Source organism: Lichenostomus cassidix, chromosome 2 (assembly GCF_008360975.1).
Source record: "Lichenostomus cassidix isolate B80296 chromosome 2, HeHo_3.0, whole genome shotgun sequence".
NCBI lineage: Eukaryota > Metazoa > Chordata > Aves > Passeriformes > Meliphagidae > Lichenostomus > Lichenostomus cassidix.
Window position 1 is genome coordinate 144,117,534 of NC_139482.1, and position 24,864 is coordinate 144,142,397.

The following is a 24,864-nucleotide window of genomic DNA, read 5'->3' on the forward strand; positions in this document are numbered from 1 at the left end:
TGACATGGACCCTAAAACTCCCCGATCCTGGTGATTAGCTACTCTTTAGATCCCCTTCCTTCCCTCTTTTCCCATCTCCTTTTTTCCCCCCTTTACCAGTATCAATTCCTCTCAAACAAACCAACCGACCATCTCTCATTGCTTTCTTCCAATGATTCCTGTTTTGCTACATCCCTACCCAGATTTTGTATTTCTGATACCATTTCAGGTGGGTAGAGTCAGATTTATATAAAATCACCAGGGGGCTGTCATCCCTTGCAAGTTCGTGTTTCCCAAAAGGTCCCCAATCCAGTCTTTCAGTTAATTGTAAGAAGAGTCAGACCTCACAGAATTTCCCCAAAACCATCTGTGAAATCCAGCCATTCCTATGACACATTTAATTATTTTTGTCACTTTCTGATGTCATTACTGTGAGGGTGACCAGGTGTCTGCACAGGTCACCCAGGGAGGTTGTGGAGTCGCCATCCCTGGAGGTATTCCAAAGCCATCTGGACATGGTCCTGGACAAATGGCTTAAGGTGGCCCTATGGAGCAGGGGGGTTGCACCAGAGGATGTCTGGAGGTTCTTTCCAAGCTAAACTGGTCTGTGTTGAACCTGTCAACATCAGAAAATGTCTTGTCCCCTTTCACAGAGTGTGTCCAAGTGCTGCTGACTGTGGGCTCTGGGATTCTTTTGTCACCTTCCATCAAAAATACCTTCTGGCACTAGCATTGCAAGGCTGAGTGCTTGTAAAAGTGCTCACCAGGTTTTCCGTTTTCTAAAAGCAACACAAAGTAACTACTGAATATTATTTTAATGAATAAATACAAGTAATGACTTAGAAATCTGTAATGCTCCCCATATACATTTCATGGATAAAATGCAGTCACCATAACATATTAATGATCAGTAACAGTAATTAGATTATACAAATGCCTAGAGTTCCTGAGTTTCTTTTGCTTTTTGGAGTTCAATATTTACTGGTCAAATTACATTCATCCTTTAAGTTCTGAAGTATGTTGAAATAGGGTATGAAATATTTTGATCTCTGAACCTTTCTTGCTAGTGCAAATGACCTGATACAGGATCTAAAGAGCAGACAGATTTGTCCTAAGAGTTGTTTTCAAATGAAATATATTTATATATAATCTCTCCAATTCTTTATTTCTCCAAACCTTCATTATTCAAATCTTTGAAAAAGGTACAAGAGAATATTGGATTGAAACTATCTCAGCTCATTGCAGCATTTTAGACCCTCATATGTGAGTGATTCCTTGGTTTAGAAAGCAGTCACAAGGTAGGTTCAAAGGAAAATGCTACTTGATCTTTTATCACTTAAAAAAGGGTACATACATGTAAAAAAAAAAAAAATAGAAAACTCTAATCCTTAAGTGATTTGATTGCATGTGTAATAACTATTTGACATAACTCTCTTCAGACAAGAAATTAGGAAAAAATACCTAACATCCACTGTTACTGATTTGTTCTCTTAGTTTAATTATTTTGAAAGCTTCTATTAATATAAATATTATACATAAATATGTGGCTGACTTCAGAAGTTGAAGTTAAAATATATTCCTATACACATAAAAGGTCACACCTTTGCAATCCAGCCTTTGCAGTTAGGCACAATATTATCACATTTTACTTTTCACTTAAACCCCCCTTTTTCTCTGTTTTATCTGCTTTACTATGAGCAGCTGTGCTATGTTTGGAAATGCCTGAACTCCCATCTCAGGGATAACCAGGAACTTCTTTTCTGAGTGAATTAAGCCTGTTCTTAATTTTGTGATTACTTTATGACACTGCAGGCCATTGCCAACAGATTAATTAAATACTACTTGTAAAGTCAGTGATTTTAATTTTTTTCTTATAAAGGGTAACTGTGGAGTTGCTATAATCAGGTGTTTCTTGAATGCCAGATATTAGATACTTCCTTGGGGTTATTGATGGGTTTCTGACCCATTCTTGGTGACAATGGATAATTCCATCTTGAGAAGAAAAAGGCTTTTTTTCGATGTAGATCGGTTCTGTAAAGGATTTTCAGCCTCGTGGAGAATACCAGAGTAAAACTTAACTTCTTGACTGTAGTTAGTCCTTCCCTATGCAGTCACCTCTGTGCAATGCTGGTCATTGCCCCTGCTGAAGAGTCACCACTTAGAGTCTATCTCAGTTTATCCTGCTTGTGAGGCAGTTCTAATTTCAGGTGCACTGGGGACATTCCCAGCAGATGCCATGGCTCAGATGGCACCCTTGAGAAGGTCTCTGGTTAACATTTAAAAGAGGAAATGCAGAAGCACTGCTGGGGTTTGGTCACCAGCTGGGCTGGTTGTATTCCTCAGCTGCTGAAGGACTGCAGGACAACAGGATGCTCTGGTTTCTCTTCTAACTCGTCAGTTTGTGGTTTTTTTCCTGTTTGTCTTATATTTAGTCTTCATAGTATGTAGGTGGCAGGTGGAGGGCACTCTTACGTTTGCTGCCTGTGTATATGAGAGATTGGGATTTCTTCTTTCTGGCACTTGCAAAAGAACTGTTGTCATCCTCTGTTAGGGAGAGGTAGGAAGCAATGCTTTCCCTCAGGCCATAGCTGAGGCAAGAGTCATCGATTGCTGCCAGGGTGCTTTGGGTATCTTCAGTCACTTCCAGCCTTTAAAAGAACAAAATTTTGTTACCATTTTGTTTACTTGGACTGAGCCTCTTGGGGTAATATTAACAGTTGTTAAACCTAATAATGTTATTTTTGTTGTGAAAGAACATTCCTGCCTCATAAATCACTGAGCATTTTTGTTAATTAGCATGTCACAAAAAAAATCAATACAACAGTAATATCTAGATTTTTTTTGGCAATTGTAAAGGAAGTGTCATCTATATTCTCTTCTTGATCTGTAGGAAAAATTACCTCAATACTGCACAAAATTTTCTTGCCTTCGTAAGCACATGAATGGAAGAGTAGTGGAGGGAAATTTACTCTTCAAAAGTAAAAGGTGCTTTTGTTTCTGAGGGTGGCTGTTTCCCCAGCTTCTGAAACCTGACCTACTTTCTCTTGTGCAAGTTGTGATATCAGAAATCTTGTGAATTGGGCTGTGTGTCGGGAGAGACACAACAAGAAATGTTTATTCTGGGATAATGTGTTCATTGCACCTGTGCTGCTTCCTGGGTGTGTGAACAAGGGGGAGACACTTCTGCCTGCCAGGGCTCACCTGAGAGCCACTGCACATGCTGGAGCTCACTGGGCTTTGTGACCTGGCTTTCATTCCTGCCCCTTGGTGAAAGGACTCTGGAGTCCCACAGGGACTGCATCTGTGGGTAGCTGGATAGAGAAATGATTGAAGGCTAGATAGACTTTCTTTCAAAGTTAATCCTAAATTGAGCTGGGCATCCAGTTTTTATGGGTTAGCTTGATGCCAGATGATTAGCCAAGATTTAAAACTGCTTTCAGGAGAAGGAAATAAATAGCTATGTCTTCTGTGCTGCAAGTATATACACGTGTGGAAAACACCCCTGTTTTTTCTGGCAGCCTGTGCTGTGTGTGGTACCTGTGAATGTTTCTCCAGTTGAAATTTTTATTCCGCATCACCACAGGAGGAACTGGATTCATCACGGTGTTGTTGTTAGTGCACTGGGTAAGACAAGGTGTTGTGAGGACACAGCAGAGACCATCAGCAACTTCTGAATAGGGAAATGAATACACAGACAGTTAATCTTTGCTTGCTGTTTTCTTTCCCTAGTGCATGCTCAAGTAAACAATTTCGGATCAGTAGTAGCAGGCAATAAATTGTGTGTTCTCAACAAGGACACAGTAACACAAGCTTAATTTTTTCTTTTCCTAATATCTTTGCCTTTTAATTTTGCATTGGGTGTATTTCATACAGTACAAGTGAGGAACTGAGACACAGAAAGACAAAATGACTTGCTCAAAGACTAGAAGGAAGTTTGTGACAGAGCAGAAACTTAAAGCAGGTTTTCTGAGCCCTCTGTGAGTTCTGCTTTTGCTTCCCATTGTCTCAGTCATGCAATCAGAGTGTAAAAAAGATCAGACTGGATTGTGTGTGCACCTATTCTTTTGTGGAATATGGCCGTGGAATTAGTCAAGGTTCATATGTTACTTTCATTGATGTTTCTGCTCTCTACCCTCTTCTTCGTCCACTAGGAACATCACAGATATAGAGAACATCATGGCTGAATGCTGGTGTTCTGCATCTCTGAGCCTTATTTCAGGGTGAGATTCTGTATCTTCTCATGGTGGGGGAAGGAGGAGAGCTAAATCTAACTATGTCTCTTCTTATACCTATAATTCAAGTATAAATGTTAATTGTCACAAATTTTGTGTTCTGCCTGACCCCAGATTTTAGGCTTCAATTGTTTTCTTCTTTCTGAATGCTGACAGGTGTCAACTAGCTAACATGTAAATATATATGTGTATTTATCTCCTGTCCAGATTCTTACTCCTCTCTATATCATTAGACTTGAAATTTTGATTTGCTTGTTTTGAATGGGAATATGACTTTTCTTTCTCCTTTTATCAGTGTACGTTTTGGGCATCTCCCTTTTTCTTTTACCTATGATATACTCAGGCATGGTAATCTCACACTTTTAAAATTACAAAGTACCCATTACTTGTTAAAGAACAGAACCTATTGTTCTCCTGTAACTTTTAGGCAATAAGTTTTTTGCAGTTTCCTTCATCATTTTAGAACACTCTCATTATGATGCATGGTAACTGTAGCCACTTAATTGTGTCATTTGTCAAGTTATCTCTCTGACAGTTTAAATTACCATAAAACTGGAAAACTGTCATTGAAAAAAGGTTCATCCACTGGACTGAGATTAGCAGTGGCAGCTGAATCTGCAATTGAGCTAACAGCTTGAGCCCCTTTTATAAGTTCTGCTGATCAATTCCAGCCATACACTTCTAAAGTAATGGGGAAGAAGCTTATAACATTTCTGAAAATTTTCTGCTGCATGTAAGGTTGTGTGCTGTAGTGGTTCTTAAGAGAAACATGCTTAGAGAACCTGGTGTTGCATGCCCTGATGCCATCTGCCTGTCTGTATGGCAAATAAATGAATGGCAGACATGTTCATGTTGGCAGAGTGAGCCAGGAGCAGAACCCTGCCTCTGGAACCCAGAACTGTGGGTACATGGCATCTGTACAGCTGAACATTTTTGAATACTCACACTTTGGCTTTAGGTGTGCTCTGAGACGGGCTGGGCATCCCTGATCTGTGCTGACCTCCAAATTGTAGTTGAAAGTTTTCTAGGGAAGCACTAGACATTAGTGTTTGGCCCAAATAGTGTTATTGGCATGCCATACAATATCCTGTACCAATACAGGCAGAGCCTATCTGGCTTTATTTAGCTGAGTTCCTGTATTGACTTCAGTTGTACATTAGGGGCAGCATATTTTATTTAGGATGAAAAATAAAGTAAAAGATAGAAGCGTTTTCCATTGCTTGTTCTGTGGCATTATTTGCAACTCTTGGACAAAGGCAAAACTTCTTGTTATGTACCTTTAATAGATAGTTTTACAGTTGCCAGTAGCAAATATGTTTGTTCTGCACTTATTTTTACCTGAGTAGTGATTGACAAGGTCTTCAAGGCACTGGAAGGTTTGCCGTGGAGAGATGTAATACCAGTTATTCGGGAGGCGGAAGATCCTGTAATGTTTCACTTGCCTGTGCCTCACTGACAAGGAATATAACCCTGGAGAGAGAGAAGAGCTAATTACACCAAAGTAGGACTGCAATTCTGAATGAGTAACAGTGACCACAACCAGAGTATCTGTAAGATGTGGATTACCCAAAACATCTCAGAAAGAGCTGAAAAAAACTGAGTGGCCATCCTAACGCATACTTAAATAGTATACTTTTTATATATACACATGTATAATAACGGGTACAACATGACCTGAGATTTTGGTTGAATTTAAATTTCTGGTGTGCTTTTCCTTTAGTTTTGCTGGTATGGGATCTTTTGAAATGGAGTAAGGGAAATAGGTCTTTACAGAAGTTGTTTTCCTTGCGTGAATAGGGAGATCAGACTCACAGGCTGGTATTCTGATTTAGTCAGCTTTGAGTAATGCAGTAGCTGAGATATGATAATGCAGATGTGGCAGGAGATAGCCACTTGGATTTTTCTGTTTCTTTGTTTAAAACTGTTTTGCAGCATTTATTGGCACAGACTGAATGTTAATCCTAAATTTCTTTGAATTCAGTATAGATGTTGAGAAACGTCCTGTGGTATGCAAGAGGTCAGACTAGATTATCTATTATTCCCTTTTATCGGTGGTATTATGATATTAGGATGTGTTCTGGTGCTTCAGAAAAGGAAGACACCACATTGCACATGGGAGGTTTGTTCAGCCTGGAGAAGAGGAGACAGGGAAGACTTCATAGCTGTATTCAGCTTCACCATGAGAAGTGGGGGGGCAGGCACTGATCTCTTGTCTCTGTGACAGTGACAGGACTTGAGGGAATGGCCTGAAGCTGTGTCAGGGGAGGTTTAAGCTGGATATCAGGAAAAGATTTTTCACCCAGAGGTGGTTGGGCACTGGAACAGCTCCCCAGGGAAGTGGCCACAGCACCAAGCCTGACAGAGCTGAAGAAGGGTTTGGACAATACTCTCAGGCACATGGTGTGATTCTTGGGTTATCCTGTGTAGGGCCAGGAATTAGACTGAATGATCCTGATGGGTCACATCCAACTCAGGATATTCTAGGATTCTGTTTCTATGTCCCCACTGAAGAAAATAAAAGTATTAAGTTGGTGCAGTATAACTCCCATGTAGCAAAAGAAAGAAAATAAAATTGAAGGCCTATCATTTCTTAAAAGTAAATAGAAGACCCCCTCCCCCTGCTTATATAGGAAACACACTTATCAGCCAACCCACTACTAGATGTGCATTTTACAGCTTCTTGAATCAACCCTTTCTGGACCAAGGCAAAGCTGCGACTTTTCCTTCATTGCAAAGTCCCACTGCCTCATAAGGTTTGCATGCAACCAAAGTAAATAATAGTGTTTAAACAACTGTGCCTTGTTTGTGCTGATGCCCGTGGAACTTTCCATGGCCATCAATCACCCTGTTTCCAGTAGCTGGCTGGTGAAGGTTGGCACTCTGCACTGGGTGCCTTCGCCTTCCCATTATAGATATTTTCTGGTTTTGGACTGATCCACATGAAACAGGACAGGGAGTTTATTAAAGAGCTGTAAAACTGTTGATGCCTGAGATCAAGAGGGAGAAAATCAGTATTGTCTCACCTTTCCTAGTTTCACTCTCTCTGATCATGAAGGAGCCAACCTTGGTGTTGGGTAGCTGTAGAAGTTCCTCTGCTTTTTCTCTTCCCAGACCTTCAAATAGCCAGCTGTGAAGCAGGAAAAAACAAATTCTGAAATTTGGACACAAGTGAAACAGAGAACAGCATGTGGCTGTGAAAGTGCTGCATTAGCCAGGAAAAGTGACTGCAAAAATAACACTGTGGCTTTCTATAGTTATTCTCTCAACTATATTCAGGCATATTTCCCCACTTTATGGGAAAATTTTGCTGGTTTTGAGTTTCATTAACCTTTGTGAGGATAAGAGAAGAGTAATAAGGTTTGGACTTATTAGGGAAAACAAAACTTTTTGAGCTGCCTTGATCTGAATTGCTGGGGACAGATCCATGTTGTATATTGATGACATCTGTGGCATTAGTTAAATCTCTCTTTTTCATTTAAACCACTTTTGTTAACCCCAAATTGTACCATAAATAAATGCCAAATAAGTTGCAATTATTTTGCTTTGTCTAGGGAACAGTCCAACCATTTAAGTTAATGGACTTTGTGGATAAGGGAAAGTGGAATAAGTCCTAAATATTTTCACCATATTGGTGCACTGCTGTGTTTTGCCACAGCCAGTGTTTGACCATGCAACTGGGCTTGCGGAGCTGGTCTAGAGTTACTGGAAATTTATTTTAAAGTTGTTCTCATGTGTTTGATCCAGTCTGCTGTCATTGGAGCTTCAGACAGTAGCTTCCATTACCCCACATCTGTGCCCTGTCTTTGGGAAAGCATCTCTGTTGCAGGAGGATGTAAAAGCATGTTAAAATTTAAGCACTTGCATAGTTCACAGTGACATTCACAGTTCATATCCTTAAAGTTAAACAGGTATTAAAACATTTGCCAGAAAACTTTTAAATATGTGCTTTAATGTTTTTTTTCCTGAGTGGTGTCTATGGCAACAAGAAATGCCTGAAATTTCCTTAGTTCTTGCAGTGAGAAAGTTTACATTCTTGAATGACTTATTAGTGTTTCTATTTGTTCTTTTTGGCCTATTTTTTCATGAGCAAACCTAGCTTAAATTCTACTCTATGTAAATATGAAAAATTCATTCTAAATAGGCTCTCTTTATCAGTGTCTTAAAGTTAAGAGATCAGTTCATGCAACAGAAATATATATCTTATATGCCATTTGAGGTGGTTTTGGCTCTTTTCAGCATTTAAAAGAAGGATTTTCCTTTTCATTTAATCTAAATCTATATGTGGATTTGATGTTCTCAGTTTTCAAAAGAGCTATTTTACAGTGTCAAGAATTAAATTTTCTGTCTGTCAAGTCACTATTGGCATTGTTTGGATTATAACTCTGAATAATCAGAGGAGGATATGCAAAAATGTAATGTTGAAGGACTTGGGGAAATGCATTTACTTACCCGTGATAAACCTTTGCTACATATTTTCCTGGAATATAATTTTCTCGACCTGTTGTAAGGGAATGGACTCTCCACCAGCCTCCTTCACTGTGTGAAAGCAAGAGAAAGCATATTTTCAGATGTTTATTTTCAGAGCTTCTTGTCATTTTGGAAATTAGTGAAGCCATAAAGATTAGCCTGCAACCCTCTGAGTGTGCTCCTGAAACTATGTATTCAGAAAGCCACCCTATTTGGTTTCATTTAGAGTAGTTCCATTTCTAAACCTACTTGAGAATTAAATTTGGACACAGAAATAAGCTACATTTGTTCCATTTAAATTACGTAAGTAATAAAATATTTTTCTGTAGTTGAAAGAAGAAGGGTAAATACTCCGTGGTTAAACCATGCTGTGCTCTGCCTTCCCACAGCTAGACTTGTGCTGGTGTCCAAGATACTTGGTTTACAGCTGAGTGTGTTGTGTCTGGATGCCTCTGTACCATCAGGGTAGAGGTTCCTGGGAAGTGGAGCCTCTCTGCTTGGGAACTTTCAGGCTTTCAGTCCAACAGAACCTGGTTTGCTCTTTTCTTTATCTTCAATGAGTTGCAGACCAGACTCCAATAAAAATGAAAAAAAACCTTCTAGCTGAAGTTACAAACATATGTATTTTCTCCGGTATATCTTAGGTTATTGCTGTGATACTGAATGCTGGCTTTGGCTCTTGAATCCCTTCAGAAACACAAGGTACCAAGACTTTTCATAGGGACACTGCATAGCTTTAGTCACAGTGCAAGGATGCTGATGATTGAGGAGTTCTCTCCAACTTCACTTTAAGAGCTTGAATCCAATGGTGTCTTGTGTTTGAATGCTTTTTTTGTGGATGTTCAGATAAATGCTCCCAAAATAATGTCCAGACTGCAGACTAGAGACTCAGTGTGTCAAATAAGCTAAGTTGAAATCACTTGGGTTAAATTTCATGAGTTATAGCTGCTGGGACCATGGTCCAGAATGTTTGTGCTGAGGAAAAAAGGTAATTATCTACTGCTCAGAGCTGGAAATTTTGGGGCTCCACAAGTTTTGGGTTTGGTTTCCCAGCCGAAATGAAATTATCTATAAGAATTTTAGGTTATTTTGGTCTTTTTTTCCCCAGAACTCTCTTGGACAGAAACAAGAATAAGAAAAAAATGGAGAGACTCATCATCTCTCTCCATCCAAACTTTAATATTACTAACCCTGAAAAATCCCTATGATGATTAAAAATCCCAAACCAGCAGATCTCTCCTGGGGCAGAAACTATAGAAATTATGTACACTGGGGGGAATCCTGGAGCAGATTTCAATTGATTACTGCCAGCTAAATGTTCATCTGGTAATGGAAGGTGCCTGAGCAGTGTGGAGAGTGAGACACTGTGCCAGTGGTGCTCATCTAATTCTGCCAACCCAGAGCAGTCATAAATATCTGTGGGGAGTTGCATTTACCATGGAGGTTCCACATGCCATGTTCCTGGCAGGACTGGTGGGGCTGATTGCCTGCAACCTTCACTGCACATGACTACACATCATGGCTTTGGTAGAAGGCTGAAAAGCTGCTGTTGTGAAAGCAGTGTGTGCTGCCTGGTCATGCTGATTCCTCTCTGGTGATTCCTCATCACTTGTACTCTGGTCACATTGTCCTATTCTTCTTTTTTAGTGTATTTTGCTTCTTTGAATGATTTGGGGAAAAGAATTACAAGTCCTTCATTAGGACACTGTGGTTTGCATAGAGCACTGGATGGTCCTGTCTTCTGTGAACAAACTCATGATTCAAAACAGGAAAAGTTTCCATCAAGACTTATTTTGGCTTTTATTTATCCATCTGGAGAAGCCCTTGATCACTGAACAATAGACAAACATGTTAGAAACTTCTGCTGCAAAAACCTGTTCTTTTACATTTTCTTTGTTCTTTGTTCTGTTGAAGTATTTTCTTCCACAAGAAGTTGTTCCTGCAGTAGATTATACTTTGCAGCACATGTCTGCCCATGATATGCCACACATTCCCACTGATATGGGCATAGGCAGCCGTGTGGTGATATGAGTGCCTGTTGCTGATGAAAGCTGAGAGTGAAGCTTTCAGCTGGAATTTCCAAGCTAAAGCAGTTGTATCCTGTCATGTATGTTCTGCAAACAGCAGCAAGGTTTATGCTGCCAGAAGCTACCGAAGAATTCCCCTGGTTTAGGGGAGCTCTCCATCAGCAGAAAATTTATCTGGCAGTTTTCTCTGAGTCTTGGGACCTTTCGGTTCAGGGAGGCAGAGAAAGCAGTTTGTCAGCAGGACACAAGTGCAGCCAGTCTGGGTCAGACCAAAGGTGCACAAAGATCTGTATCTTGTGACTGACAAAAGCTACTGCAGGTCATCGTGGCCTGGAGAAGAGTCTGAGAATTCATCACTCATCTGTGATGCTTCTCGTGAGTACTTCTCTCCTCCAGCCATTTGACTGTCTGGTTGAGAATTTTTTAAATGAGTGTAGAAGTCCTCAGAGGATTTCTCTGCTATTAATGTGTCAGTCTCCCATTGAATCCATCTGCTTCACCAGCTGCAAAAACGAAATCTTTAGTTTCATTTTGAGCAATGCAAATAGTGGCTGTGGGGCTGAGTAACTTCCAGGAGGTCACTGTGTTCTGATACAAGTTGTGTATAGAAGGAGACCAGGGCTGCTGGCTTCTGTTTTTCGGGAAGTTTGCTCATTCTTGTGACTGGCAATATTTGCACTATGCTTAAGGCCAGTCTGAACTATTGCTCTTAAGCCTAATTCCTTCTGGGGCTCTTAAATTTTTTGAGTGGAGCTGGCTGGGAGATCTCTGACTTCCTTTTTTTCCCCGCTAAGAAAATGCAGAATCAATAAAAAAATAGAAAAAGAAGGAGAATAAAACCACTTTTTATTTTGGTTTTGTTAGATTTGCCTTAAATCAGGATGAAATTCTAAGACTTAATCATATTGGAGTTGTTAGATTAAAAAGGGTGAGAGAAAAAAATGGAAGACACACTTGACATGAAAAAAATCAGAATCATTTCCCTTTTTTATGTGATTCAAACTATTTTGGCTCTTACTCTGCTTTCCACTAACATTTAGGGAATACTTTCTCATAATCATTTTTCAAAGCAGAATTCTATTCTGAATCTTATTTTACAATAGAGTGTGAATACAGCTTGAGAAACCTAAGAGAAACCTAAGGATCGAAGAACAATCTGTGATCTCAAATCCTTAAACTACATGGAAATTTATCCTATGGCTAAGCATCCTTCTTTGAAAATTCTGAACTCAGTTCCTTTTGCTGAACTGCATCCATTTTGGGACAGGTACATAAAACAGAGCTTTGTTTCAATTTTAATAAAACCTAATTTAAATTGATCAACTTACTCTGATAGCACACGTAGTTTTTCCCCTACATGAAATATAGGTTGGCTTATGTCTGCTGAAGGATAGTCATAAAGAACAGCAAGGAAGTCACTCTCTTGACCTGTTAAAGATGAAAGAAAATGTCACTTAAAACCAAGGCAGAATTCTGAAACAGAACTTGATTTTTCATTAATTATGATAGATTTTATGTAGTAGGTCAAATGGGAAAAAAATCTCTGAAATGCCACTTAATAAACATAAGGAGCTAAAGATGAACCTGTAGATTTATGAGAAGAATGTGAAGATACTAGAAATGAGAAAAGTCATATGGTTAATTGTAAACAACTAAATTTAGACCACTTTTTCTAGTAATTACCATACTTAAAGGACATACTCAGTTTGAAAGTAAAAAAAATTAGTAAGTATTTATAGTATTAGGAAGTAACCCAGTTTGATTAATATCACTGTTTCTAATTGCCTCCAGCTATAGTTTTGTAGCACTGTATTTAAGAAGAGGAAGAGGCATATTGAATTGTTCCATCATTTAACACCACTGATACTTTTCAAAGATATGAAATTATTTTAGATCAAAGTCAATGAGAGTGTGGCCATTATTGCCCATTTCCATCACTTTTTAAAGCAGCTTGTAGAGCAACCACTGCACTTTGTTCTCACCCTTGAGGAAATTGTACCAGAGGTAGCCCAAGATGCCCTGAGTTTCAGTGACAGAAATCTGCCACATGGGTGTTTAAGATTAAACCATTGTATAATAAAGGCAATTTGCAGAGCTGAGGTCAGCAAAGACATGAGAAGACTTTTCACATCATCTGGGATGACTCTGGGTCTTACACCCTATGTAGGACACATGCTGAGTCTTCTGGGTTTCTGAAGGATGGAGCACTTATCAAAAGACTGGGACTATCAAACATAAAATGCTCCTCATCCTGCTGGAATCTGTGGTGCTCTGTAAATGCTGACAGCTGGGGGATTCACAAATGTATCGTGCTGGGTGTCTTGAGCTCTTTGGCAGAAGTCCTGGCAGGAGGGATTCTACCATACACTGCCAGCATTTCTCCTGGAAGCAATTCCTTCCCTCTGCACACCACAGTACCCTCCAGCAGCACACAGCGAGACAAAGCTTCCCTCTGCCTCCACCAGGATCAGCACCCCAATCCTCAGGAACACCATCTAGCAGAACATTTGCATACTTCCCACTCTGTGCAGCCCAAGTTCAAAAATGGTTGTGAGTTCAGGGTAGGAGAGAAACAAATTAGACATAGTTTTTTCTTATTTAATATAGATTGCTTGCCAACTTCTCTTCAAGGAAGACAGCTTTTTAAGGAAACTTAGGTGCAGCATCCTGAATGAATGCTGAAACTAGTTCTGTTTTCAGTCATTGTTTCAAGGCCTTAAAATCAACTCACAGCAACAGCGATAGAAGGCTGAAGGAAACATGCAGAAAAGAAACATAACAGGTTGCCCAGAGAAGCTGTGGATGCAGCATCCCTGGAAGTGTTCATTTTGGATGGGGCCTGATCAGCTTGATCTAGTGGATGGCATCCCTGCCCATGGCAGTGGGATTGGAATTAGGTGATCTTTGAGATCCCTTCCAACCCAAACCGTTCTTGACTATTTTGACAGTGTGTTTAGTATTACTATTGCCATGGTTTTCTTAATTGATCAGTGTCACTGAATTATACAGGACTAGTCCAGTACAGCCAACCACTGTGTTTAGTCTAATTTAACTTATTATACACTTTGTTCAATCCTACTGAAGAAATTCTGTGCTACTTACTGAAGAAATTCTGTGCTAAGGCTTTGATGGTTTTGTTCCCCACAGAAAATCTAGTGACACTTTCCTGTTTATGAAATTACTTAGTACCTGAGGCTAATAAGACCTAAGCATATGTGCTGAGCCTTTTTTGACAAAACAAAATCTTTACCCAAGACTACAAGAAATACAAGCCAGAAAGTGCATTTTAAGAACTGCAAAATGAGGATAAAGCATCATCACCTAATTTATCATTGCAGATTGTAAGACAACAGTTCTACATGGAATATAACTTTTTTGGCTTAAGGACAGTGCCTTTAGCAATATTAAAAAAAAAAAAAAAGCTGTTTATTTATAAATATTCTGCTTCCATAGTGAAAGAGAGGGAAAAAAGTGCCTTTCTGCTCTCCTTCCTTTCAAACAGGTCATTTGCATTTCGTTACGCACTATGGGGTACATGACTTTTTCTCTACTCTAGCAAGACCTTTGTTACTTTGCTTACACTTTCATATTTATATTAATTCTTGTTTCAATTTTATGTGCCAATCTGTAGTTCTGAAAAGGAAGGCATTTATCATAGTGCTGCTTTCTACATCCATGCAAATGTTACCTCCTAAACTAGAGAGTTATATAAAAGGGTAAGGAAAGGAGTGAATTCCCTCCTTCTTCACTTCTTTTTGATTGGTATTAAAGTCAAACCTCAGTGGGTTTTTTGGCCATGCAAAATACCCCACGACACTCTACAACATTTCTCAAAACCCATACTAGTTCCTTACAAACACAAAAGCCTGGAAACAGGAACTAAACGAATTACACTCTTTCTCCACACCTGAATTTCACAGTGATCTAATAGATTTGATCTGATGAGCTCCCCACACTTTCAAGACGTAAAAGAATAAAGATTTGTCTGAGTTTATCTAACACAAACTCTCCTCCGCAGTGCAAGTGTAGGTTACATCTGAAATGGAACAACTCAAAAGTTAGAGTGGAAAGATCGAAACACAATAGTTTCCACTGAATCAGGTGTTAATTCTGGGTGGTTTTTTAGGAGTGGGAAATGAACGTGAAATAGGTGCTAATTTTAGATGTCTTCACCCTTGCATATCTTGCAAAGTGTGAGACTGAATATTGTATGCTTCAAGTTATTTATTGGCAATGGACTATGAAGCATTATTAGAGAGTAGGAAGAGCATAGGCAGAGTACTCAGATGCAGCTCATTGCCCTCAAAAACCTGCTGTGCTGTGCACTGTCATGGTCCAGGTCTGGAGTGGGAATGAGCTGTTTGGAGTTCAGCTCCCTGCATCACCCAGCTTTACTGCCCAGCAGAAATACTGTTTTATGGCATGCAGAGTGGATGAAGGAGAGAACTCGTGTGCATCTGGGAGACTCTGTGCAGCACCACAAGGTGTGGCTGCAGAGTCACGCTTTGGTACCCAAACTAGATTTAAACCAGCCAGCTTGGGAACTGAGAGTTATGCAGGTGCAGCCCAAAAGGATTAACCCCTGGTTCAGGGGCCCAAAGGATGAGAGAGAGGGGGTGGACTCACCACCCCTGATGACCCCTTGCTGCTCTGGCTGCTCTGTCATCAATGCCAGGGTTGTGCCAGGGCTGCCTGTACAGTGCTGTCAGATGGGGTGCAGTCATCTTTGGGGTCCAAATGCTTCCCTGGGAAATGCAGCTTAGACACTGTTCCCTTTTCCACTTTCTCAAAACCCAGACTGGCACACTGGTGATGAGGAAAGCACAAGGTTTTGCTTCCAGTGAAGCTTTCAGGCAGCACAAGGGACTTATGAGAGTCTGATGAACACATTTAAATGGCAGATGAAGACTGCAGGCTCCAGTTACCTGCTTTCTTCCCCTATTGTACTGGAAACTCTTTCCTTTCATTCTTTCCCTTCTGCTTCAGTCCTTCATTTTATTCAGTCTCATTTAAATGAGCCAGTATCAAACCTACATTTCCTAATAACTATTTCAACTATTGAAAGTCCATGGATTGTATCTTCCACCACAGTTAAATCAAGTCTGTTCCTGGCTTGGTGGAAATTTTCTGTGTTTTGTGATGTGATTTGGAGTTTGATCTGCTCAGGAGGGCAAACAGACACAAACTCACTGGATTAACCCCAACATATGCTTTAGTACCAGGTTCATTTTCAGAAATCTTTTTTTGCTGGATTTGGATGACGATGGTGATGCTTGTATTCCCAACTTTCATTAACGTCTAAGCCATTATTAAAGATGCTAGTCTGATCCAGACTAAGAGAGGCTGATAAATCCTAGAATCACAGAATAGTTTGTGTTGGAAAGGACCTTTATAGTTATCTATTCCAAACTTTTTCAATGTTCAGGGACATCAGCAAGATCAGGTTGCTCAGAGCCTCATCCAAACTGATCTTGAAAGTTCCTAGTGATGTGACATCTATCACCAGTCTGGGCAACCAGGTCTAGGAATGGATGTTGCATCATCCTCAAAAATTTCTTCCTTATATGTAGTCTAAATCCACTCTATCTTAGTTTAAACCCATTATCCTTTGTTGTATCACAACAAGCCCCGCTGAAAGTCCATCCCCGATTTTCTTTTAAGCCCCCTTTAAGTGCTGAGAACAGCAATGAGGTCTTCCTTGAGCTTTCTCCAGGCTGAATAACCCCAGCTCTCCCAACCTTTCCTTATAGGAGAGGGATTCCATCACTCTGATCATTTTTGTGGCAAAACCCCTGCCTTTGTATGTTCAAACATAGATATCTGGTGCAATTTCAGCTGTGAGAGTGTCTGAGATATCCTTATGCCCTTGGCAGGTGCCACTGCTGCTACAGGAGATTTGTTCTCTCCCCAGGTGGTAGCAGGAGGTCAGGTAGGATTAACAAAGCACCTTTCTAGATGTGCTAGACATGTAGAGAGTGCAAGTAGATTGAGTCCTGAACTCCTAAATGGATATTTTCCCCTTGTAATCACTGTGTTATCAATGTTTGCTGAGTTATCTTTTAGGGGTATGTTCTATTTCCATCACAGGAAGAGATGCTGTTGTTTTTTAGAGATGCTGTTCTCATTTTTAGCATGTGCAGGAACAGTACAAACTTGGTCACAGCTCATCAGCAGAGTTCTGCTCTGTGTGTATGAATGTCTCTATTTTGATGCTCATTTGGAGTATTTGTGTCAGCAGTTGTTGGGAATATCAGCATAAGGCACTCTTCTTCACAAAAAAAAAAAAAAAAAAAAAAAATTGTAGTAATATGCTGAGCAGCATTTGGTCTCTGTTCTATTAGGACATAGGGCTACAAGGTTGCCAATCTCAGCTAGATCCTGACCATACTGAAAGCAGGGCTCAGTTGCCTTGCAGCAACAATGAAGCCAGACTGATTCCCTGTCCTTATAATAATGTGCAGTCCAATCTGGAAATGTTTCATGGAAAAACCCAAAAATTTTGATTAATGCCTCGCCCCACCCCTTAAAACCAAAGGCACCTAAAAAAACCCCACCCCAAACCCAAAGAAAAGAAAAAAACCTGCTTTCTCTTCTTCACCTTTGGGGTGTGATTTATTGCAGCTCTTGTGCCAGCTGCCTGTATTAGTGCGTCCTGAGGGCTGAGGCTGTGCTGACTCTCCACCCACTCACTCACAGTTTGCAGTAGCAGATCACCAAATCCCTCTTCCTTTACCCCTCCAGTGCATGACCTCTACCATCCTACAGAGGTGGCAGGGAGAGATTTGCAACCTGATTTATTCATGTGTGGATGCCGAGGGCAGATGTGCTATATTCTCCTCTGGCAGCTTGCCCTGTGAAACTTCTATTCCTCTAAAGCCTTTATGGACAACCTGGTGACAAGTTGGCTGTGAGCCACTTTTAATGAAATTAAATCCATCTGACAGTAGATGGACATGAGGTTCAGTGCAAACATAACATCATTAATATTTTTAACCTTAAATGAAGGAAACCCAAACTTCAAGAATAAATTTGTATAAATATCACATGCAATTATGTCAAAATACAGCATTCTTGGTTTCTGAAGTAGCGTTTCAGTGCTTTCTGATTTTGAAGAAATATATTTCAAGGAACACCAGCAAATAGTACATTTAACATTTGGGGTTTTTAATTAAAGTATTTCTTGGAAAATGAGCTAGAATGTAGCTAAAAATAAGCCCTGTCTGGTGGATGCTCTCCTTCTCCCACAGCAGCTACACACTTGCCTGCTCTTGTCAGGCGGGTGAAGAAAGACACATGGCTGAGTCTATCATATATCGTGAACATCTTTTTCTCCTGAAAGGAATGAAATGAGTACTTACCCGTTTGGCTCGGCGTGTTTGTTTCCTCAGATGCTCTTGGAGTTTTCACAGTATTTCCCATTGTTCTCGCTAATTCCGTCAAAATTCTTCGGAACTAAATCAAAGCAGACATTGAAATTGAACATCACAGTAACACCTGCTGTGACAACAGACGAGAAATGACCTCGTTTGGGCGTCTCCAGTTCTGCACAGTTTTGCTTTTGAGAACTCTTGTGTCAAATTCATGCGAGAGTTTTACATACTCGCTAAACTCTCACCACTTTGGTGCTTTTATCAGGGGAATAGCAGAAAACCACAGCTAGGGAAGTCGCTCAGAAGAACATGATGTAGTAAAAGTTTCCATTACCAGTATCTCAGCACAATAGGAAGTAACAGCAGAGCTGTGCCCATATGGGCATTTCATATACAAAATATTTTTCAGCATTTGGAGTTTTGAGGCTACAAAAGATCTAATTAGGCTGATGTCCCTGGTATTCAGCACTGTGTGTGTATTATGTTGGTTACTACTGAACACACAGAACATAGCTTGGTAGGTTGGGGTATTTTTCTGATACAGTTCTGCCCTCAATGACTGTGGGCAATTTTAATTTTTTTTAAAGTAATACCTTGCCTGAAAAATGTTTGATCCCAAAACAGTCCTGCATAAAACCTGCATTGTAAATTCTTCAGATACTTGTCTTAAAATGTTTTGGTGGATGTAAAGGAAGCAGCATCAGACAATTGTGGAACTGAATACTGTGAGAGGAACAGTTCCTTCTGATAGCTTTGCTGCAGCCATCCTTATTCTCCTTGACAGATGAGAGAGAGAAAAGCCTTTTGAATGTGGAGTGTGTCTCATACTATGGTATATTTTCAAAGGCAGAGGGCAATAAGCTATATCTACTTAAAAACTGTATATGAAAGCAAAATAACACCATCAGCTAATGGGCAATTATTTTCTAAAAATATATTTCTGTCCATTGCCCTGTGAAAATGATAACAGGATCTCCAGCAGCATTGTGTGAGTGTTCGGCATCTTGTAGCCTTTTCAAATTTAAATATTTTAAATGTGGTTACTGGCTTGGATGTGCTGCTCTTCACTTACACAGACTAGAGCCTGATGGGGTCAGCTGGAGAGGTGTCCAACCTGAGAAACAGAACTGCTGAAATCAGCAAGCCTTTATTGCTAATTGTCTTTTGGAATAAGATTGGCAGAATTTCCGTATGTTGCTTAATACCATAAATTTTTAATGTCTTACAGACAGTTTAGGAAGACATCCTACAGAATAAAATGCCATTCCAAGGAAAGAAAATTCATGCCTTATCAAATGCAAGGAGCTCAGTGCTAGAACAGATGGTAGGGCACAGTTTGACTCTACCTCATCTGCTTTCCAAGCTTCTTAGTACTTGTTCCCAAAGGCTGTTTGCTAGAATTCTCTATTTCACCAGCCAAATGGCATATTACCCCTTCTCTGTCTGCACTCAGAACTGGCTTGTGGCACATCTGGAGGGTGCAGCTGTGCCAGTGTCTTTCTGACAAGCATCTGAAACCTACTTTCACAAGAGCAAAAATGTGTTTTGTTGCCTGATAGAAGAAGTCTAGAGGCTGAATAAAACAAGTACCCTTAAATTTAAATAAGCTACTTGGGTATTATTGTCTGAAAAAAGTCTCTTGAGAGAAAACAAAAAAATTCTTTCTCTATGTAAAGGCATCTAAATTTCTAAAACTGAAACCAGAATTCTGTCAGTGTCTGCTTGCAAGATCATAATTTCATACATGAATATTTTTCTGCAAGACCCAATTGTAATTTTTTGAACATTTTTCTCAGTTGTATTTCATCAAGAACAAGAGGTAAACCCATAGGAGTAGTGCAGCCAGTACTTTGGCTATAGATATTATAGATGTTCCTGGCTCATCTTCAAATTAGCCAGAAAAATTTCCTGGACACATCAATAAAGAGCTCAACAGGGCTGCAAAAGTCAGCCAGGAGAGTGAGATAAATACCTGTGCTGATAACCTCTGCTGAGCTCTGTGCTCTAGTAGATCCATTTTGCAGTAATTTAAAAGAGAAGCTCAAATCCTGCTCAGTGTATAGAACCTACGGTGCAGTTACCAAAAATATTATGTAATTCCAGATAGCAAGAATGACTGCATAAACGTCTTATGTCCATCTACAATTTTGACACATGCAATTGATATTTAGATGAGAATTGCTTGAATTTTGTGTCCCCAAAATCTGAAAAAAAATTAAAAAATAAGAGTTCTACTTCATCCTACCACTTTGTGCTGGGTTTTGTTATTTGAGGTCTGGGAGAGCAAGTGTCAGGCTCATGACCAAGTGTTTTCAAGGGCCTTTTTCCTACTCTAATTCCAGGGGTGCCTGAGTCGCTTTGGAAAGTGATACAAGGCATTTGTGCGTGGTGGAAAGACTTATGAAAATTTTACTTTAGGCTTTCAATCTTTCTAAAAGCATGACATATTCCATTAAGGCACCTTCAGTTTCCTATGTGGTATTTAAGGATCTTAACTCTAAATGTTGTTTAAAAAACACCTGAAGTGTTTCTTGCAGGGTTGATTATATGTAGTTTACAATTTAACAACTGTCCAGTCCAGAGGGATTAAATACTGGACAATAGGCAGGTTCCTACTTCATATTTGTGCAGAGCACATCCAAAACTGGCCTCATTCACTTCTGCCATTCCAGGAGTCATTGTTCTTGAAGGAGCTCTGAAGTCATCAGGACAGAGCATGCAGCTCCATGCTGCTGCTGCTTCAGATGTGGAAGAATCTGACTTGTGGAAAATGCAAACCTTGTAAAGTACTTTCAGTAACAGTGAAGGCCAATGACGTCTTGGGCTTTGCCATCACTACTGTGGCAGTTTTCTGTGTCTCATTGCATTTTCCGTGCTCTTTTACTGTCACTGCCATTGGTGGCATAAAGTCGTGAAAGGGACAGAGAGTTCAAGATGTTCTCCAGACTCACCGCAGAAGTGTTCGATAAAAATAAAAAAAGAATGGAAAGCTGTGACCCTCGCTGTTAATTCACTTAACTGAAGTGATTAAAAGGAAAACGAGACATCAGACTGGGTTTTACAACTAAGGCCACTTGTCATTATGCACACGGGCAGAGTAGAGGTTCCTATAGTCCAAACGAAGGTGGTGGACTGAATGTTCTGAGGTATGACTCAACTTGTAGATATCTGAAAGTGGAAGGAACTGGAAGTTTTGTTTGAAATAGGGGAGGCAAAAGATTGTTTCTACTTACTTGCTGGCAATGGCATGTCAGTTTCTAGAGTAAGAGTGTACAAATTGGAGACGTATTTCTAAAACAACGGTTCACTTTACTCTCAAGTGAGTGATAGAACTTAATGCAAATCATTAATTGAGGGTGATTTAGGAAGAATTAAAGATAAATGATAGACTCTAAACTTACAGTGTCTTATCTACCCCAAGCCCTGCATGGAGTGCAGCTGCTGTTCAGCTCAGAGGAACCGCTGGGCTGCTAGGAACCAGAATCTGCCTGCAGCTCTCCTGCTCACCAGCCACCTCCTCAGGCTTGCATGAAAATTTGGTTTTAACCATTAAGATTGCATTTGCAGTGTTCCAAGCATTGGTCCTTCCTCCTCTCCCCTTTCCACTTGTGCATATGGTGTCCAAGGAAAGGCATCCACTGCAGCCATGGCTGTTTGCACATACAACTTAGTAGGGTTTGAGGATCTTTGCTGCCAAAGGGAAGGTGAAGAAACATCTACAGTCCCAGTCCTGCTTTGTGTCCTATTTGTCAGAACTCCCAGCAGATATGAATTCTTCACCTGTCAAGACTAGAATCCTACTGACCTACATTGTGTGACCCCAAAACCTGCAGTACAATTTTCCCCTTCCGTTCCTGTGTGCAGCACATTTAGCAATAACTTCCTCTTGAAGAATTTGTTCTCTGAGAAAATGCACTTGTCCAGCAGTTAAATAGCTCAGAACATAAGAAACTGTGTCAACTTTTTCAAAGTTATATTTAAATTATTAAGACTTAGTAAATATAAAGAAATTTAAAGAATAAGAGAAATAAAAAGACAAGGTAAGGACTTGAGTAAAGCCCCTCTGCAAGGAATACTGTAGACTAGAAAAATGAGGACATTTATCATCCTGATGATGCTATACCCTATTTTATTTTTATTTCCTGGCATTCACATCTATACTGCCAAGGTCTTACAGTTTAATTCTTAATAAGGTTCACAGGTAATGTCTGAATCCCATTTAGCTTGAAAATGAAAGCACTGGCATTCTGTTATTTTTCATGTAGGGAGAGAAAAAGCAAAACAACTTAGATTTCAGAAGCTGTATATTTTTTTCGGTGAATTTCCCTTAATTTATCATTAATTAAAATGAACATCCTTTCAGCTTTGAGGCACTTTTACCTTTGCACTTAGAAAGAATAACATAATATTCTCATCAAAGTAATTCTCAGACACATGCAAACATGAAACAACACAGAAATACCACACTGTGCACACTTCTAACACTTTGAATAAAAAGCCCGCTAATCTGTGGGCTCATATTTTGGTTATAGTGAAATGCAGTTTTCCTCAGCATAAGGTCCTAAGCATCTGTCTCCCTGTGAGCTTTCAGGAGAAACACTCCTTGTCCCTTCTATCTTTAGTACCACTCCTTATGAAAAGGATCAAGGCAGGCTCTTCTATTTCTACCTTTGGTGGTACTTGAAATCCACGGTCTGAATGCTGTCATTGTTAATGAAATAGAGCACCCTTGTATATAAATAAAATTGAAACATTTGGTCTCGTACGCAGATAATCTAAAATATATCACAGCAATGATTACCTTTAAATGCTAGGCATGGCATTCCAGGTTGCAGTATTTCTGAAAAAAGCCGTAGTCATAGTACTGCTCTCCTGCTGCCAGCAAGGTTTAGCTGATCAAGTCGAGGAGCAGCCGGTCGAATGAGTGTGTTGTGAAGTTCACGCTGTCATGTAGAGCAGCATTTGCCAAACAGGCCACATACTTCCTCTCTGAGAAATAAGGAAGGCTCAAAGTGTTTGCAACAGATGAGGTTCCTGTTGCAAGTCACTACTGAAGGCACTTTTTATCTATGGGCTGAGAAAAACAGGGAGGTTTTCAATGTATTGCATCAGGGCTGGTTTTAGCAGATATAAAAAACGAGCAAAATAACCCGGTTTACATTACTTACACAAAAAGGGTTTATTTTTTTTTTTCTTCTTCTTCCAAATTTATTTATCCAGTAACTCTCATTCCCCAACTGTTTTCTTTTATGCAGTTTTGCTATTTTTTTTCTGACAGACAGGAAGAGGCACAAAACATTGTTTTCACTCTTATTGAGTTTGAATAGGAATGCAGCCCTTTCTTTATGCTTCCCTCTGTACCCCAAAATACCTCTGTCTGCAAATAATTGAAACTTAATATAAGCAAGGAAAAAATATGGATTTAAAGCCTGTCTGTGAAGCTCATTTTCACATAAGTTATAAAAAGTGCAGAAGCCTCGGGACCTTCCTCATCTCAGTGTCTGAGATGGAGGAACCAAGATACTGGTCTGTTAAATAACCTGACTAAAGGCACTGAAGGATATTGTACTGTGGCTGTGAATATAGAAGTCAAAGGGCTTTATTAAGGTTTACCCTTTGCTTTCATAATCAAGATGCGATCTGAAAAACTCATATCCTTAACATTGTATAGAAAATTATAAAAAAGACCCCGACAAACCAAAGAAAACAAAATAACCCACCCGAGAACCCAACAAGCCCAAGCAGAGTTCCCACTTCACATCAGAGTAGCTCCAAGTAGATGCTTATGTGGGAACTGTTGTGTAACTGTTATTGAAACCAGGAAACACTGATCAAATCCCTGAAGCTGTGCCAAAATTTGGAGCTAAAGTATTTTCAGGAAAATATTCTTTCTCTTTGATGGGCTGTATGAACAGTCCTCAGTTTGATTGGACAGAAAAGCACTAGGGAGCTTGATAAGCTAATCAGTCTATAGCACAGCTCCATGGTTACCCTGGTCAGTTATATTTTGATTCTTTAGAACCTTATTACAATGATTGACATGCATATCTCTTAATGTCATTCACCAGAGCAGTGTCTCTGGAATTACTAAAATATCAGGGGTTAGGGCATGCCTGCATATGGGAACAGGCAGAGGCAGAGCCTTTCCTGATCCTTCTCACCACCTTCTGCCTTAGGCTGCCCCTGATGGTCTTTGTGCCTTTACAAGGAGTAAGGTTACATCCTAAGATGCTCTCAGGAGTGGGGCAGGTCTCAGACTGAGCAGGAAAGATTAGTCCACGAAAGCAGAGATTGGGTTTGCTTGATAGAGCATGATCTGCTGGAAAGACGGTAAATCTCAGACACAGTTTGTACTGTGCTTCTAGAGGAAAAGATGAGTTTGCAGTGGACGGAGGTAAATAGAATTCTCCATTTCCCTGTCATTGCTGCCTGTTGCTGGTGGCTGTCTGCTCTTGTGCAATGATGAGAGCTGGTTTACCCTTTCGGTACATTTAGCTAATACCTTGTTTTAAACAGGATAATTGATAAGGTAGTGCTTAGATCTAAATGGAAGAAAGTGCTTATATGAATTAAGTGGGGGTTTATATGTCATCTTAGAAGTATTCATATCCTGTTATCAAGTCACTAACCTGACACAGGCACTCTGTGAGTCACTCATGAGAGGAACATTGCCCTTGCAGGGCTGCCTGTGATGTCAGCAACGAGGGGTTTGCAAAGGCTGATATATGAAGAAGAAATCTTCCTTCCTCGGCAGGTTTTCTTTGATATAAGAGAGAACTCTTGCCTTTA

General features: G+C 39.9%; 2 protein-coding genes across 3 annotated transcripts in view; one reads left to right on the forward strand and one right to left on the reverse strand.

Moving 5' to 3' along the window:
• TG (thyroglobulin) overlaps positions 1–24,864 on the forward strand; it is a 148,188-nt gene that overhangs the window by 85,884 nt on the left and 37,440 nt on the right. The gene's annotated exons all lie outside the window — the stretch shown is intronic.
• SLA (Src like adaptor) lies at positions 776–23,078 on the reverse strand. Of its 2 annotated transcripts, none has more exons than XM_085053619.1 (8): positions 22,877–23,078; positions 18,064–18,199; positions 12,034–12,133; positions 8,661–8,747; positions 7,235–7,338; positions 5,550–5,681; positions 3,517–3,649; positions 776–2,627 (listed from the first exon to the last, which is right to left on the reverse strand). In XM_085053619.1, exons 2-8 carry the CDS (start codon positions 18,122–18,124, stop codon positions 2,408–2,410), a joined length of 837 nt encoding a protein of 278 aa, XP_084909745.1. In that variant the 5' UTR covers positions 18,125–18,199; positions 22,877–23,078; the 3' UTR covers positions 776–2,407. The 2 variants fall into 2 exon arrangements, with proteins under 2 accessions (XP_084909745.1, XP_084909744.1); XM_085053618.1 differs by having other exon boundaries at positions 18,064–18,157; positions 22,877–23,076.

Excerpts from the sequence above, each read along its gene's own strand:
- SLA (XM_085053619.1), bottom strand. The coding sequence starts at position 18,124 with ATGGGAAATACTGTGAAAACTCCAAGAGCATCTGAGGAAACAAACACG. Across the intron at positions 8,748-12,033 it reads AAACTACGTGTGCTATCAGA|TGAAGGAGGCTGGTGGAGAG; the intron begins GTAAGTTGATCA and ends GCTTTCACACAG. Across the intron at positions 2,628-3,516 it reads AACTGGAGAAACATTCACAG|GCTGGAAGTGACTGAAGATA; the intron begins GTACCACACACA and ends GTTCTTTTAAAG.